This window comes from Salvelinus namaycush, chromosome 23, assembly GCF_016432855.1.
Source record: "Salvelinus namaycush isolate Seneca chromosome 23, SaNama_1.0, whole genome shotgun sequence".
Classification (NCBI taxonomy): Eukaryota; Metazoa; Chordata; class Actinopteri; order Salmoniformes; family Salmonidae; genus Salvelinus; species Salvelinus namaycush.
The window spans coordinates 31,888,193-31,906,339 of record NC_052329.1 but is presented as its reverse complement, the minus strand read 5'-3'; the positions used below and the strand labels follow the sequence as shown (position 1 = coordinate 31,906,339).

At 42.8% G+C, this 18,147-nt stretch overlaps 2 protein-coding genes across 5 annotated transcripts in view; both read right to left on the bottom strand.

Moving 5' to 3' along the window:
• Positions 1-450: 450 nt before the first annotated feature.
• LOC120018315 (serine/arginine-rich splicing factor 7-like) lies at positions 451-5,657 on the bottom strand. 3 transcript variants are annotated; one of them, XR_005472209.1, is made up of 9 exons: positions 5,462-5,657; positions 4,686-4,917; positions 4,298-4,480; positions 3,754-3,834; positions 3,618-3,659; positions 3,363-3,407; positions 3,159-3,245; positions 1,972-2,646; positions 451-1,137 (listed from the first exon to the last, which is right to left on the bottom strand). XR_005472209.1 is itself a non-coding variant. In XM_038961444.1 (8 exons), the coding sequence occupies exons 2-8, from the start codon at positions 4,907-4,909 to the stop codon at positions 1,086-1,088; spliced, it is 714 nt and encodes a 237-aa protein (XP_038817372.1). In that variant the 5' UTR covers positions 4,910-4,917; positions 5,462-5,657; the 3' UTR covers positions 451-1,085. The 3 variants fall into 3 exon arrangements, 2 of the variants coding, with proteins under 2 accessions (XP_038817372.1, XP_038817373.1); XM_038961444.1 differs by lacking the exon at positions 1,972-2,646; XM_038961445.1 differs by lacking the exon at positions 1,972-2,646 and having other exon boundaries at positions 3,618-3,656.
• Positions 5,658-15,611: 9,954 nt separating this feature from the next.
• LOC120018791 (sodium/calcium exchanger 2-like) overlaps positions 15,612-18,147 on the bottom strand; it is a 29,154-nt gene continuing 26,618 nt past the window's right edge. For both annotated transcript variants that reach the window (XM_038962003.1, XM_038962002.1), the window contains one exon: positions 15,612-15,988. In XM_038962003.1, the coding sequence (XP_038817931.1) occupies positions 15,612-15,988 (377 nt within the window). The remainder of the gene's footprint in view (positions 15,989-18,147) is intronic.

The following is an 18,147-nucleotide window of genomic DNA, read 5'->3' as shown; positions in this document are numbered from 1 at the left end:
AAGAGAGCCAAGATGACATGCACCAGGCAATGCATCTCAATTTTTTTTTTTTTACCTTTAACTAGGCAAGTCAGTTAAGAACAAATTCTTATTTTCAATGACGGCCTAGGAACAGTGGGTTAACTGCCTTGTTCAGGGGCAGAACAACAGATTTGTACCTTGTCAGCTCTGGGATTCGAACTTGCAACCTTTCGGTTACTAGTCCAACACTCTCTACCCTAGAGTTCCAGTTCCTGGTTCAAATCCAGGCTGCATCACATCAGGCCATGATTGGGAGTCCCATGGGGTGGCGCACAATTGGCCCAGCATCGTCTGGGGTAGGCAGTCATTGTAAATAAGAATTTGTTCTTAATTGACTTGCCTGGTTAAAGGGTTATTTAAAAAAATAAAAATACAATGGACATCTTGACAATGGGTTATAAGTAAATAACCATGAACATTCTGTAGGTGTTCTCAATGTTTAAAACAAAAACACTGAATTAACGTGTCAAGATTTATTCCAAAATCTGCTAGTGTCATAAGCCAGGGAAAGCAAAACTTCAAGTACATCTGTTACAGCTCTTGAACACAATGCCACACTGAATATAGTATAGGAAATAAGAACAAATACAAAGTTCTGGTTCACAAATCCCACTTCTGAAATTAGATATTTGAACTGTTTTGCTAAATAAAACAAAATTGGACATATGGGAGAGATATTTTAGGAATGTGACATCATGTAAGGCATGCAGGGTTAGATATAAAGCTAATCCTGTAGAGCAGGGGTGTCAAACTCATTCCACGGAGGGCCTAGTGTCTGCAGGTTTTTGGTTTTTCCTTTCAATAAAGCCCTAGACAACCAGGTGTGGGGAGTTCCTAACTAATTAGTGATGTTAATTCATCAATCAAGTACAAGGGAGGAGCGAAAACCCGCAGACACTCGGCCCCCGTGGAATGAGTTTGACACCTGTGCTGTAGAGTAATTACACAGCATCAGAAAAGGAAGGGGTAGATTCTAATCAATGCAGGGAACAAAGACAAAACAAATAGCTGCAAGGCTAAAGCCAGTTGGTTGGAGGGGGATGGGGACGAGTTTAGTCTTCAAATCAATCTTCGCCTGGGGTGGGGCTCTTTTTCTGGCTTGGAGATCTGGAACGACTGAAACAGACAGAGAGAGGTGTAAGTACAGGGCAGACACAGCATGTCCTCTCAATAACTAGCCCGGCACCCATCTCAGAACCAATCACAGCTCCAACACTGCTGGCCCATAATGAACTCTGTCCCACTACAACCAGTTTGCCTTGGTCAAGTCACTTTCATACTTTATAAATAGAACACATTACAGCTTCATTGGATATCGCCAACTTCCACAAATGATATAACATGTAGGGAGAACCCTAATTAATTTAGCATAATTAAGCCAACAAGTGAAAGTTCCAGAGGTCAAGTAAATGGAGGAGCTGGGTGTTGAGAGACTGGGATGTTTTAAAGGGGGTTTGAGGTGCTAAAAATCATCCCTTGCATTTTCACACAATTAGACAAAAGACCAGAACTTTACAAATGGCACCCAAAACAAACACTGACCAAATAAATGACAAAAGACTTGCCTTTTGGAAGCCCAAGTCGTTAGAATCCTACCTTGATATGGTAAACTATGTGCAGACAGTTACTTAAAACCAAAGGGAACAGCGCAAACATTCAAATAGGTTGACCTAATATACAGTATCAGGACAAGCCACCATCAAGGTAAGTAAATCAGCTACATGCTCCCTAAAAAATAAAACACTATCACTACACCCAGGATAATATGTAATGTATTCCAAATACTTAACACTCATACACCCACCCAGACAGAAACACACACACACACCTGTGGATTCTGACAGTGCATGCTCTGTATAGTTGAATGTTAGTGTACAGTATGTTAGGGAGTATCAGACTATACGTCTGCGATCTGATCATGAATGACATTGACTCTTGGGTTTTCGTTACCTTTGGAGACAGTGGCAGAAACAACATGTACAGAGAAGCGACGGATGCTAGAACTCGAAGACACACTTGGAGGGTCTTGAAGTCTGATCTCTCGTCAGCTCTCCTTTCTCACCCTCTCAGAAGCTAAGCAAGAGGCCGGGCTCTGTAGGGAGGGGGCCTTAACTGGTCGACTGAACTCGGCTCAGCGTTCAGGTCTGTGGTGCGTGGGTTCTGGGAGGGAGTGGGGTGGGTGGAACAACTGTGTGTGCGCGCGTAGGATGGATGTGTCTCGTCAAAACGTGCGTCGGACGACCTCTTTAACCAGCGTGGTGTAGGCTGATTTCTGGTCAGCCTTTGTCACCCTCCGGGAGGACGTTAACACCGCAAGGGATGACCCTGGTAAGTGCTTGTGCAGTCAGTCGACTCCCCACACTCTCTCTTTAAAAAAAGGCCTGATGCGATTGGTCACTGGAGTCTGATCACGACAGATTTCTCTTTTGGATTTTTGAGGTTCTCTCACCCTCTGAAGCTAATCAAATTGAGGCTGGATCTGAGGGAGAAGAGAAAAGAGAAGAGCCCCGCTCCCCCCAGCCGTCACCCAAACAGCCCCTCTGTCTCGGAGTATAGGCTCATCAGCTCTGTGTGCGACTCTCTGAAGCTAATCAAGGTCTGGCCTGGTCATTCTAGGAGAGGGACCTCCAAGAGAAAAGAACATTAAAATCAGGTATTTGTAAAAGATAAAGAGGGGGGGGTTGGGGGTGGGGCAGTGTTCCTCACTCTAGCTTGGGGTGCGTTAGAGTCCCTGACCATTTATTTTCACTCCCCCTCCCTGGCCCCATCTCCTGCAGCAGCCATCTCTCTGATGAGTTGTCGCTCTGTGCCTTCTGGAAGGTCGACTCAGCAGACTTCGGGTGGAGGCTGGTCTGAGGTTGAGGGGGCAGCTACCCATGACTTACCTGATCACACCTAGCCCTGTCTAACAGATGGCAGTATACTTAAGCTGAGTGAATGTGTGGACTGTCATCTTTGAAAAATGTGATTTTATGATTAAAAGAGGTGGGGGGAGAAGGGAGGCTTCCAGCACATTTGCAAAACAATATCCCAAATTAAGTATAATTAGCAGTATTGTACAATATGGGCTAAGTCATGGCATTTACACAGTGCAGTAATAGCTTTGAAGGTATGGGTTGACGAGGAAGAAAGCTTACCTATTCCTCTTATGGCTGGGAGAGCGGGATCTGGAGCGAGAGCGAGACGCCGATCGCCCTCTGGCCCGGGACCCCGACCGAGAACGACTGCAACACAAAAAAACATGGGGGGGTCAAACGCAGGCACCAACTCCAGATGGGATCAAGAAACAGGTCAGCTTTCAAAGGAAAGTATTGTGCAACTGTTATTCCAAAATGGCTTACCTCCTAACAGAGGTCCTAGACTTTGACCGCACAGGGGAACCAGACCTATTATGGAAGGGTGAAGTGTTTCAAGAAAATTACATGTTTTGAAGCCAATAGATAAATTAAAACAATCATATGAATACATTTGCAGGAAAAACAGGGATGATCAAACAGGTTTGCCCAGAATGCAAATGGAAACTATATTTCCTATGAAACCAATAAAAAGAAAAAACGCAACGTCATCAGCATGCAAAATTACCCGTAGACTCTTACCTCTTCCTACGTTTGGGATAAGATGGGGAGCGGTGCCTGCTGCTGTGTTGTAGGAGAGAGACCAGTATCAGCACAGGGAGAGGTTTGAATGACAGTAGAAAAGCAGGGGGTAGGAGGAGAAACCCTGTTGACTTACCGGTCATTGCTGCGGGAGCGGGATCGATAGCGGCTGCCACGTGACCTGGAGACGGAACGAGACCGGGAGCGAGAGCGTGATCTGGAATACAAGAAACAGGCTGTGAGGACGGCATAATACAGGGTTTTTCTGTGATAGATGTATTCTCATAACTCGTGACCAACCTATAACCACACACTATTTCTACTTAATTTGGAGGACGATTTGGGTCACGGGAGGACAGTCAATTTCTCATTTGGGTCTCGAGCTGAAATGGTTTAAGATGTAATATGTAACCACCGCTCTAATATGTAACCACAGTAGTGAAACAAAGAGGACGGCATTGCCTCTCAGCAGTAGAGATGAATCCAACCAGGTCAGCAAATTTTGTCTGTGTGTCATAGTTTTTCTCGACATAATACAGTGAATTTTTTCTCACACCAAGTGATACTTTGAAGTAATAAGAACAATGTTGCATAAGGGGAAAACTACATCACCTGCCTTATGCAGAATTATGACTGCTACTGGCAGTATATCAGAAGCAGACATTGGGCAAGTAGAATACCTGCTCCGACGACCTCCTCCCCTCTTGCTGAAACGGTAGCAGTCGTAGGCATAGTGGCCCCTGTCCCCACACTGGTAGCAGCGGTCTTGAGGGTCAAAGTGGCGGCGGCTGGGGCGGCCATGCTTGGTCTTCCGTGACATGCCAGTGGACAGCTCCACACGGATCCGAGAGCCGCACAGCACCCTGAGGTAGGGAGAGAGGGCAGAGTTTAGTGATAACAGGGCAAAAAAGAAAATAATGTGTAATACTGGGCAAAGTCTGCAAGAGTAATGCCTGAATCACAATTAATATCCCAAAACTGAAGACACCACTTAAACCAAAATATATATAAACTTATGTGACAACATTATGGGCTGTGAAATGTGCAGATAAATATAAAGTTACTCACTTTCCATCCATGCCTTTAACTGCGTCCTCTGCGTCACGGGCATCCTCATACTCCACAAAGGCGAAACCTGGGGGGTTCCTGGCCACCCAAACCGTGCGTAAAGGGCCATAGTAACTGAACGCCCGCTCTAGCTCACCCTTGGCAGCCCCGTTGCCTAAGTCGCCAACATAGACCTTGCAATCGGTGTTACGAGAAGAGCTGCGAGAAGACGAGTGGTATGACATCTCCCCACCTGGAGGAAAGAGGGAGACACCGTGAACCAGCTAACTAGCTAAAGTTGTTTGAAAAGTAAACATAGGAAAATTGAGCTGTACTTGAGAGTATGAAGCTAGCTACTAATATAAATAACCTAGCTAACTAACGTTAGCTATAAATACAAGCAAGAAAACGAGCTAGCCAGGGGTGTATTCATTACGGAATCCGTATAAGAACCAAACAGAAGCTAACAGCAAAACGAGAGTTCATATTGGACAGATTCAGGTAGGTCCCGCCCCGTTTCATTCAATCGGCTTCCGTTTACGAAACGTTTTGCAACAGAATCGGCGTAATGAATACGCACCAGTTCTGCACTCGCTGTTTTAGTTAAATATTGGTAGACGACAATAGCCCGTTGCTCACTATCTCACTGACAATGTTTCTTCCTTATTATACTGTGTTGCTAACAATTGTATCGCTAGTGCCATACTCAAATTAACCAGAGACAATATAGCTAGCTAGATAGAAACAACGTTATCAAACTAGCTAGATCAAGTAAACAATGGCGTCCGTGCGATTACCTTTATCCCCAAACAGTTCCGCGATTAATTTATCAGTCTCCGCTCAATTTACAGAAATAAAACATGGGCGAAACGTATTCAATCTTAAAGTATTTCTTATTTTGATTACTTATTTTACTAGATTTCAAATTCTTCACTAGGCAGCAAACCTATTCGCTGTTCTGTCAGACTACCCGTGCAAGAATGCACTTGCGCAGTAACGTGCCCCGCTACAGTGAGGTCATGTGTTTTTCTTCACATTGGTTATGATGGTTATTATCGGCCTTGGCAACTGACCATCCTCTTGCTCCCGATCTTCCATACAGGTTTGAGAGCAGTCTTGATTTTATACCTACAATTTTCCATATATTGAATTATTTTTGAGATTGAGATATACTGAACAAGAAAATGTAAAAGCATCATGTAAAGTGTTTCATGAGCTGTAATAAAATATCCCAGAAATGTTCCATATGCATACAAAGCTTATTTGTCTCAAATTTTGAGCACAAATTTGTTTACATCCTGTTAGTGAGCATTTCTATTTAACAAGAGAATCCATCTACCTGACAGGTGTGGCGTATCAAGAAGCTTATTAAACAGCATGATCATTACACAGGTGAACCTTGTGCTGGTGACAGTAAAAGACCACTGTAAAATGTGGAGTTTTGTCACACACAATTCCTCAGACATCTCTTACTTGACCTCTGGAACTTTCACTTGTTGGTTTAATTATGCAAAAGTAATTAGGGTTCTCCTTACATGTTATATCATTCGTGGAAATTGGCGATATCCAATGGAGCGTGCAATTGGAATGCTGACGGCAGGAATGTCCACCAGAGCTGTTCCTAGAGAATTTAATGTTAATTTCTCTACCGTAAGCCATCTCCAAAGGCATTTTAGAGAATTTGGCAGGGTGTCCATCTTGCCCCCCAGGACCTACACATCCGGCTTCTTCACCTGTCTGAGACTAGCCACCTGGACAACTGATGGAACTGGGATTTCACAATGGAAGAATTTCTGCACAAACAGTCAGAAACCATCTCAGGGAAGCTCATTTTTTTATTTAACCTTTATTTAACTAGGCAAGACAAGTTAAGAATAAATTCTTATTTACAATGATGGCCTACCCTGGCCAAACCCAGACAACGCTGGGCCAATTGTGCGCCGCCCTATGGGACTCCCAATCCCGGCCAGTTGTGATACAGCCTGGAATCAAACCAGGGTCTGTAGTGACGCCTCTAGCACTGAGATGCAGTGCCTTTGACCGCTCCGCCACTCGGGAGCCCTCATCTGTGCTCGCCGTTCTCACTAGGGGCTTAACCTGACAGCAGTTCGGCATCGTAACCGACTTCAGTGGGTAAATGCTCACCTTCGATGGCCACTGGCACGCTGTAGAAGTGTGCTCTAAATGGGATGAATCCCGGTTTCAACTGTACCAGCAGTTGGCAGACTGCTGGTACATGTATGTGTGTATGGCGTCTTGTGGGCTAGTGGTTTGCTGATGTCAATGTTGTGAACAGAGTGCCCCATGATGGCAGTGGGGTTATGGTATGGCCAGGCATAAGCTATAGACAACGAACACAATTGCATTTTATTGATGTCAATTGAAATGCACAGAGATGCTATGACGAGATCCTGAGGCCCATTATCACCTCAGGTTTCAGCATGATAATGCACTATGTTGCAAGAATCTGTACAAATTCCTGGAAGCTGAAAATGTCCCAGTTCTTCCATGGTCTGCATACTCATCAGATATATCACCCTTTGAGAATGTTTGGGATGCTCTGGATCGACGTGTACGACCACATGTTCCAGTTCCCGCCAATACCCAGCAACTGAGCACAGCCATTGAAGAGGGGTGGGACAACATTCCAAGAGCCACAATCAACAGCCTAATCAATCTTTGCGAAAGAGATGGGTCGCGCTACATGAGGCAAATAGGTCAAACCAGATACTGACTGGTTTTCTGATCCACGCCCCTACCTTTTAAAAAAAGGTATCTGTGACCAACAGATGCTTATCTGTAGTCCCAGTCATGTCATATCCATAGATTAGGGTTTAATGAAATGTTTTCGATTGACTCATTTCCTTATTTGAACTGTAACTCAGTAAAATCTTAGAAATTGTTGCATGTTGCGTTTATATTTTTGTTCATTGTATAAGGAGAGAAAGTCTTGAATGGTAGCCTACTCAATGACTTGTAATGTTGTCAATGTCTGTCACTTGCGTTCAAGTTCTCATATAAAAAAGGATTACAGACACAGTAAGTGTTGAAAATAAATAAACTGTATTCAATAAGGTCAACTTGAGTTGATTACATTTGTTTTTTCTGAACACATTACACCTCATGCCATAGTTTCTTTGTTTTTACCTACATAAAAAAATTCAATATAATTTTCAAATAATTTATTACAGTATTGAATGAATGTAAATATCACATATCTTCTTCAAGTCAGTCACTATTCCATACAAATGTCAGTCAGAGAGAAAGGTTCACAGATCAAACTGCACAAAGGACACATTGAAGAGCACGACCTGGGGTGGATCACCCCAATACAGAAAGTTGAGGGGCACGAACAGACACAGAAATATCATACTCCAACAAACTGACAACCAAATGATCAGAGACGTTCAGACATAGACAGGAAAAGTCAGGCTTTCTTTTCACAGGTTTTGTAGCTGGTGAATAAATAAGTAGACTGTAGACACGTAATCAAAAAATGACAATTCACCTGCTGCTAGACCAAGTCGACATTGCTCAGTTTGTTGCAAGCGTGAGCAGACCACGCAAGCAGCCACACAGGACAAGAAGAGAAACTATTTTGGGATAACTCGATCCAAATGTAAACCTAGATGTCCATAAGAGACCATGCTAACACACAAGGGGTTCATGCATTTGCAGATAGGATGACATTTACTGCACACACATAAAACATCTGGGAGTGATATCTCATCTACAGCAATGGCAAAAGCCAGACAGTTAACTAGAAGTCATAAAAAAAACTGAACATTGTAGACAGTTCTATTCAGGAAAAGGCATATCATAACCAACCCAATGAATGTAAATGGCATTCTATATATCACAACGCTGAACAAACTGACAAGATACTTGCAATGTCCATTACTATTTTTATGTAAACATGCTAATCTCACTTGATAGTCTTCAAGGATATTAAATAAATATACAGTACCAGTCAAAAGTTTGGACACACCTACTCATTCAAGGGTTTTTCTTTATTTTTCCTATTTTATACATTATAGAATAATCGTGATGACATCAAAACTACGAAATAACACATATAGAATCATGTAACTAAAAGTGTTAAACAAATCAAAATATATTTTTAGATTTGAGATTCTTCAAAGTAGCCACCCTTTGCCTTGATGACAGCTTTGCACACTCTTGGCATTCTCTCAACCAGCTTCACCTGGAATGCTTTTCCAACAGTCTTGAAGGAGTTCCTACATATGCTGGGCACTTGTTGGCTGCTTTTCCTTCACTCTGCTGTCCAACTCATCCCAAACCATCTCAATTGGGTTGAGGTTGGATGACTGTGCAAATCTGATGCAACACTCCCTCACTCTCCTTCTTGGTCAAATAGCCCTTACACAGCCTGGAGGTGTGTTGGGTCATTGTCCTGTTGAAAACAAATGATAGTCCCACTAAGCGCAAACCAGATGGGATGGCGTATCGCTGCAGAATGCTTTGGTAGCCATGCTGGTTAAGTGTGCCTTGAATTCTAAATAAATCACTGACAGTGTCACCAGCAAACCTCCTCCTCCATGCTTCACAGTGGGTAACAGAAATACGGAGACCATCCGTTCACCTACTCTGTATCTCAAAAAGACACGGTGGTTGGAACCAAAAATCTCAAATTTGGACTCAGACCAAAAGACAGATTTCCACCGGTCTAATGTCCATAGCTTGGCCCAAGCAAGTCTCTTCTTCTTATTGGTGTCCTGTAGTAATGGTTTCTTTGCAGCAATTCGACCATGAAGGCCTGATTCACGCAGTCCCCTCTGAACAGTTGATGTTGAGAGGTGTCTGTTACTTGAACTCTGTGAAGCATTTATTTGGGCTGCAATTTCTGAGGCTGGTAACTCGAATGAACTTACCCTCTGCAGCAGAGATAACTCTGGGTCTTCCATTCCTGTGGCGGTCCTCATGAGAGCCAGTTTCATCATAGCGCTTGATGGTTTTTGCGACTGCACTTGAAGAAACTTTAAAAGTTCTTGAAATGTTCCTTATTGACTGACCTGCATGTCCTAAAGTAATGATGGACTGTCATTTCTCTTTACTTATTTGAGCTGTTCTTGCCATAATATGGACTTGGTCTTTTAACAAATAGGGTTTCTTCTGTATGCCACCCTTATCCTGTCACAACACAACTGATTGTCTCAAACTCCACAAATTAACAAGGCACACCTGTTAATTGAAATGCATTCCAAGTGAGTACCTCATGAAGCTGGTTGAGAGAATGCCAAGAGTGTGCAAAGCTGTCATCAAGACAAAGGTTGGCTACTTTGAAGAATCTCAAATATAAAATATATTTAGATTTTTTTTTAACACTTTTTTTTGTTACTACATGATTCCATATGTGTTATTTCATAGTTTTGATTTCTTCACTACTATTCTACATATGTAGAAAATAGTAAAAATAAAGCAAACCCCTTGAATGAGCAGGTGTGTCCAAACTTTTGACTGGTACTGTATGTCGGTTGGTAGAGGGTGCTACAAACACTAGAGAAAATAAGTGTTTTACTCCCACTGAGTGAGCTGAGTTGACTGCTCATCAAGATGAACGCAAAGAAGATTCAGGTTTATATTTTTTGCACATTGCAACTACTCTTTGAAACATTGTAACGATTCAAATGGTTTGCTTCAAGGAGCTGTTGAACAATAAGATATAATTCATAAATGTAAATAATCTGGGCAACATAAATGTGCATGTAGAGTACAAAAACATAAGACACAGTGATTTAGGAAGAGAGAAAGGATACATCAGCTAGTGGTACATCAAATTAACAGTTCAAGGGGAAATTTGGCTTCAAATTGGACAATTAGAGAAATATCTAAATGTCTCTTTATTACCTGCCTAAACCATCGGGGCTGCATCTATGGTGCTTCCACCATTACCAATATCATTTGAAAATAGAAAAATGTAACTTCTGGATTTTTTGTTGTTGAAGAAGAGATAAAAAGTTGCTTTTCAAAAGTTGACTAACACTGTCAGTGGGGAAACACTGAGGAGGTCCAAGGTAACTGAAATCTTTGTTGATATTATGTATGTTATACAAGCAACAATAACCATATTTATACATAACTATTCTTAAGTGTGCATTCCAATTTCATTAAGTTGCTATTTGAATCAGTACATCTGTAGTTGAAGGGGTCAGTTTGTTTACTCACTTTATTTCCAAAATGTCATTACTCATTAATCCACTTTTTGCATTTGTAATTTTTAAATGTTAATCATTCTCACTGGTTGTACTCACTGACAATGCTACAGTTCAACTAGAGTTCAACTATCCTGAACTCTAAAATAAGTGGGGAAAACTCTCATACGATATAACATCTGTCTCTAGTATTGTGCAGCATATTGACAGAGCCTCACTGCTGTGTTCTATTCTCTCTCCATATCCACCTCAGAACACCTGGCAATACTGAGATAAACACACCTCCATTTTGTGTCAGCCTTGTTGTCTTCTGTTATCATACATGTTTTCTTAGCGACTCAGTAAGTCGGACGATTGAGCCACGTGTAAGGACCACGGACAGTCTTCTAACAGTTCACTGCCCCTCCCCATCTCCCACTATCTTACTTATTGCACTTTCATCTCATTGAGAATGGGGCAGGAGTAACAAAATATTATAAAGTAGAGTCAAATCCAGAGTAAACACAGTATACCTAAGTGGATCTTTCAAGAAGATGTTATTTCAGTTTATATGTAATCATACACTACATGACCAAAATTATGTGGACACCTGCTCATCCAAGGTCTCATTCCAAAATCATGGGTATTAATATGGAGTTGGTCCCCCCTTTGCTGCTATAACAGCCTCAACTCTTCTGGGAAGGCTTTCCACTAGATGTTGGAACATTGCTGCGGAGACCTGATTCCATTTAGCCACAAGAGCATTAGTGTGGTCGGGCGATTAGGCCTGGCTCGCAGTTGGCGTTCCAATTCATCCCAAAGGTGGCCGATGGGTTTGAGGTCAGGGCTCTGCGCAGGCTAGTCAAGTTCTTCCACACTGATCTCGACAAAGAATTTCTGTATGGATCTTGCTTTGTGCACGGGGGCATCCCTAACATCCCTAAACCATTATTCCTTTTACACCAAACTTTACAGTTGGCACTATACATTCGAGCAGGTAGCTTTCTCATGGCATCCGCCAAACCAGATGGTGAAGCGTGATTCATCACTCCGGAGAACGTGTTTCCACTGCTCCAATGGCGGCGAGCTTTACACCACTCCAGCCGACGCTTGGCATTGCGCATGGTGAAAATTAGGCTTGTGTGCGGCTGCTCCCGACCCATTTCATGAAGCTCCCGACAAACAGTTCTTGCGCTGACATTTCTTCCAGAGGCAGTTTGGAACTCAGTAGTGAGCTTTGCAACCGAGGACAGAAGATTTTTTATGAGCTTCAGAACTCGGTGCTCCTGTTCTGTGAGCTTGTGTGGCCATTGTTGCTCCTAGATGTTTCCACTTCACAATAACACCACTTACAGTTGACCGGGGCAGCTCTAGCAGGCCAAACATTTTTAGAACTGACTTGTTGGAATGGTGGCATCTTATGACGGTGCCACGTTGAAAGTCACTGAGCTCTTCAGTAAGACCATTTTACTGCCAATGTTTGTCTATGGAGATTGCATGGCGGTGTGCTCGATTTTATACACCTGTCAGCAACGGGTGTGGCTGAAATAGCAGAATCCACTAATTTGAAGGGTTGTCCACATACTTTTGTATATATAGTGTATATTACCTCTGCCACTTTTCTTAGCTAAGTAGTAGAGATTGCTCTGAGCTGCCACTGGTTCCACATATTGCACACAAATCAATTTGGTTTCGGGTTCCCGCTCCAAGCATACACATACATACTCAACAAAGTGCAAGACAAGTCAAATTAAACAAAATATTAAATACTAGACTTTAAGGCATTAAATGGGTATGACGCAGAATTACTGTAGCGGCGATCTGTAGTTACCGCATAACAGTCTGTACCTGATGAGAACATGATGAGAACCCATGGGTTGAAATGTAATCTCTCCCAGTTTCACTGTTACGCAAACGGAGAGGTTTCGATTTAAAAAGGTAAGAAACCAGAATAACCAGAGGAATAGGAGCATTTGGAACTAACACTGTTGGACAAGTTGGAGTACAGTAAGCCTCACTCCAAAATAAGATAACTTATATGCCATGGTCTTAGGTACTGATGGTGGCCCAGTGTTGCTGTATTTTGGGCCAATTAGCTGGGGTTGTGTTGGGATGTTTCCAGAGCAGCCTTTACTATTAACAGGTGAGGAGCAGAAGCAGTCTGCATGCTCTTCACAGGTCTGGCTGCAGTCTGGACGTCCTGCTCTATGTGAACCATTCTCCCATGAAATACACAAACACTGTATTCTCATGTCACCACCCCACCACCATGCATCATTATCATTATTTTTGTCCATGCCGGTGCCGTGCTGTCACTATTATTCTGTCATGCATCTCTACCCACTATTCCACAGCAAAGACTTACAGCCCTCCACACCTAAAAGTTGCTCCGTTATAGCATCACAAGTATCACAAACGAGCAACATTTTTCCCCCTTCACAAATATTGATAGATTTCGATTGAATGAACAACAATATAGACATCTCCATACAGAACTCTTTTGGTCCTGAAGTCTTACACAGGTGGCCAATATCCTCACATATGATATATTTTGGACCAAACAAACGCTACCCTCAACCTCACCACCCCTCTCTGGTTTTACCTTTACATCCACCAAAGTACAATGAATAGTTACTGTCCACTGAGCAAGCGTGGAGCCAAAGGGATACAGTATATTTGTATATGTAAAGTTGACTTTATACCTGTATTCAGGTAAAGGATTTTTTTTTAAAGTATACGTTAGATAGCGATACACTCTTGTCGTATCATATTTCTAGGAGATGAATGTGTTTTGTGCTGTGCTTCAGTGGATATTAACTCACCCTTGGACAGTAACATCAAATAATATTTACACCATCAATGTGCCTTCATTGCTAAATCATCGTTTCACTCATGGCGGTTGCGAAAGGTCATAAAAATGTACAATGTCTCAAACATGATGGTGATGGAGGACTCTACTGTCTGCTGGAGTGGAATGTAGATCTATGATCTCCACTGTAATATCTGAAGTCCAGTGAGATGTGAACAGTAAGAGCCTCAAGAGGTGGATGTGAGACTTTCTTTATTCAGAGTGATGCCTCCAGAAACTCTGTCTTCCCTTCATTCAGAAGTCCACAGATGAGGCAAATTTATATTTAATCCCTCTGGATCGCTCTGTTTAACTTCAATGGATGGGATTGTAGTTATGAGAAAGAATGATGTCTCGTATAGGAGCCATAACTTACACAAGCTATCTCCAAAAGTCATTTTCCTGTCAAGTCGGAGAGTGGTGACTAGTTTCTGAACCCCATGCATTATATATGTTCCCATTGGCCACCCCATTCTACCATATCTGTAGAGAAGTCCCTCTAATAAATACATCTACTCTCCTATAGTATATAAGCATGTATTTACACCAACACAGCATTGAGACCTTGTTTCAATGTCATGCGGAATTCCCACCTCTCTATAGAAAATTATAACTGCAACTTGGAGCTTTCAGTTTTGTTGTTGCTGTTTTACTCAGTATCTCCCGTTGCTAAATGTAAACATTTTACTCATTGATCAACCATTTTCATGGTGCTCCGTCATAGCGACTGAAGATGGACCCATTCCACTACTATGCAGTGGTGTAAAGTAACTGTAAGTAAAAATACTTTGACTTAAAACTTACCCCAAACACGAGTTATCTGTTCTCTACCTTACTATTTATATTAATGACAACTTTGACTTGTACTCAACAACATTACTAAAGAAAATGTTATTTTTTACTTCCATAGCTTTTCCCTGACACCCAAAAGTACTCGTTACATTTAGAATGCTCAGACAGGACAGCAATATAGTCCTATTCACGCACCTATCAATATAACGCGTTGTCATACCTACTGCCTCTGATCTGGCGGATTCACTAAACACAAATACTGCGTTTGTAAATTCTGTGTACGTTTTGGAGTGTGCCCCTGGCTGTCCATAAAAAACACATTTGTGCGGTCTGGTTTGTTTAATATACGGAATTTGATGTATAGCATTTACTTTTACTTATTACTTTTACTCAAGTCTTACAATTGAGTCTTTTTTTGCACCACTGTACTTTGAGTCGAGTGGACTGAGTCTGGTTTACCTCTGCTGCACCGGTGATAGAGCTATGGCTATCCCTGCAAAACCCATGTCACTCTACCCTGCTTCAGTTAAAGCAGTCTAGCTGGACCCAAAACCATGTTATGCAGCCAGCTGTAATGAATAGCATGCCACTGCAACACTTAGTTTCTACACACCTGTCTGTCAATTTCTCTCTTTCTCTCTCCCTCTTTCCCACATGCTGGTTTACATTCTGAACATGCTTCCTTCTTTGAAATCTCTCCTGTCTTACTTCCTTCATCACTTGCTTGACCAATACTTACTTTTCTCTCCTTCTCTTCCTCATTTGTCCAGTGAGCGTGTATAACATTTGAGCCTGCAATAGGAGGTTGATGTTAACTGGGTGTCATCCAGGCCACACACAACCTGTGTGGTGCCCTTGTTACAGTACTGTATGTGTGTGTGTTTGTCTTGGTGAGAGACCACATTTGCATTTGTTTGCGCATGCATGTAGTTATATGTACAGTTGTTTCAGTATGTGTGTGTATGTGTTTTGTATGTAATTGTGTGTGTATATCTGGTATGTCTATAGATCCCTTAGGTATTAGTGATCAAGTGACAATGACCAGGTCCCAACATTTGGCCTGGGCCTTGTCCTGTTGTAGATGTGTGTATTATAATAACTATAATGTATATCAGTGTTTTGACTAGTAGCCCTGTCTCTGCTCTCATGTGTCCTCTAAAAGCCCTCTATGTGGCAGTAGGCCTCCAGGCTGGAGAAGAGGACGTAGAGGAACCAGAGGCCCAGGAAGAAGAGGCTGGTGATGATGCGTGCTGTCCGCGGCCCGCCCAGCTCCCCCCCGATAGAGGGCCGCCGGCGGAACAGTAGCACGCCCATGCAGATGAAGGCGAAGCTGGTGAAGAGGGTGACGGAGAAGGCAAGGGAGCCCGGGTCCACGCGGAATTCCTTGCCCTGCACCTTCCAGTAGACGGCCGCCACCGACCACGCCACCCCGATGCCAAGGAATACGTTGACCGCGTTGCTGCCCGTAACATTGCCCACCGACGCGTCAGCGTGCTGGTCCTGCGTAGCCGCCACCTTGCTGGCAAACGTGTCTGAGGAGGGAGGGAGGGGAGGGGGAAGGTAGGGAGAGAAGAAATACAAATGAAGAAGTGAGAGAGAAGTACCTGTCATCACGGCTTTCAGCATCTTAGTCATACTGTTGTCATAAGTCAACCACAGACAACACCTGTTACCATAAACATATTTCGTTGTACACACCATACACACAAGGATTTCACTAACTGGCCAAGCTGCAAGCAGGAAGTTCTGCAATTTCACAAACCGTAACGCTATTACTGGCAACCTTATACCTAACCCCTCATAAAATGAGAGCTGGGTATGGTATTCAAATGACATTAAGATCTACACTGAACAAAAACAGAAACACAACATGTAAAGTGTTGGTCACATGTTTCATGAGCTGAAATAAAAGATCCCTGAATTTTTCCACACACACAAAAAGCTTATTTCTCTCAACATTTGTGCACACATTAGTTTACATCCTGTTAATGAGCATTTCTCCTTTGTCAAGATAATCCACCCACCTGACAGTTATGGCATATCAATAAGCTGATTAAACAGCATGATCATTATACAGGTGCACCTTGTGCTGGGGACAATAAAAGGCCACTCTAAAATGTGCAGTTTTGTCACACAACCCAATGTCACAGATGTTTCATGTTTTGAGGGAGCGTGCAATTGGCATGCTGACTGCAGGAATGTCCACCACAGCTGTTGCTGAGAATTTAATGTTAATTTCTCTACTATAAGCCGTCTCCAACATCGTTTTAGAGAATTTGGCAGTGTGTCCAACCGGCCTCACAACCACAGACCCAGGGCTCTACAGTGCAAGTATTTCACTCGTATTTGCCCCTAAAAATAGATATGTGCGAACCTGAACAAATATTTACGAGCACAGTGTGAGATTAAAGATTACAACCTACCGTAATCTATTTCCCCCCGCTGCTAATTGTTTAAAAACAACAAGTCCCACATTCCACAAGTGGCATGCGCCAACCACAGTAGAGTTTTCTGTGATGACGCAGTCCAGTCAGAGAGAGAAAGGTGAACAACACTGGAAAATAGTATCGGTATAGGCTATAAGTTAACGTGCAGACATCGCTAAAAATGAAGCCCATTCAATTTTATTTTAAGCAAAAAAGAGACGAGGAGAATGAGGAATCCGGCGAGGGGGATTCGCAAGGTTCAACTAATGAAGCCTCTTCACAAGGTTTACCTGAGGCGGCTAACGTTAGGGATGCTGAAAACAACATTAGCGACGCTACCGTGACCCCCACTGTCACTTCAACGTCCACTGTAGCCGGTGGAGGGAGAACATATAGATTCAATGCGAATTGGCTCAAAATGTTCCCATGGCTAGAGTTCGAAAACAACGTCATGTTCTGCAAATATTATAGAGGGCAGAAACAGGCGGGCTCGTCCTTCGTGTCAGGAAACCCGCATCTGAAAAGAGATAGCGTAGCGAAACATTACATCTCGCGGCTGCATATCCAGTGCAGAGATCTGTACCTGTTGAGAGAAACCATCAGGCACGGTGTCAGCAGCCTTGAGGAGGCAAGTGCTGCTGTCTGAGGAGGAGAAGAGGAGGCAGCTGAAATTAAAGATAAACATTGCATACTTCATTGCGAAAGAAGAAGAACCTTTCGTCAAATTTGGGCCGCTTATCAGACTCCACCACAAAAACGGAGTTGACATTAATCCCACATACGACAATGATGTAAGATGTGCGGAGATGATCGGTCAAATTGCTGACATAATGAAAGAGAGCCTGTCAGCGAAGCTGAAAGCGGCGAAGTATCTTGCCATTCTAATAGACGGAGACACTGATATATCCAACACCGAATGCGAGATTGTCTACGTACGCTTGTTGGAGGATGGGAAGCCAGTCAATCTCCTGGTCGGACAACAGACACTTGAGCACTCTCATGCCATTGGTAAATTGTTCCTCTTTATAGGCTTTATTCTTGTGTAAAGTTGAATCATTATTCATAATGGATATAATTTAGTTTGTCAGAAATACTTGTGTATAATTGTTTTTTTGTGTTGTCATTCGAGGTGTTTTGGATGCCACCAAGGCCACATTTCGTGCTGTTTGCCCAGAGGAGGATGGAGGGTAATGGATGAAGAGGGGCATCTCCTTCGGGCAGATGGTGCCTCTGTGAACATGGGCCACCGTGGGGGAGTGATTGCC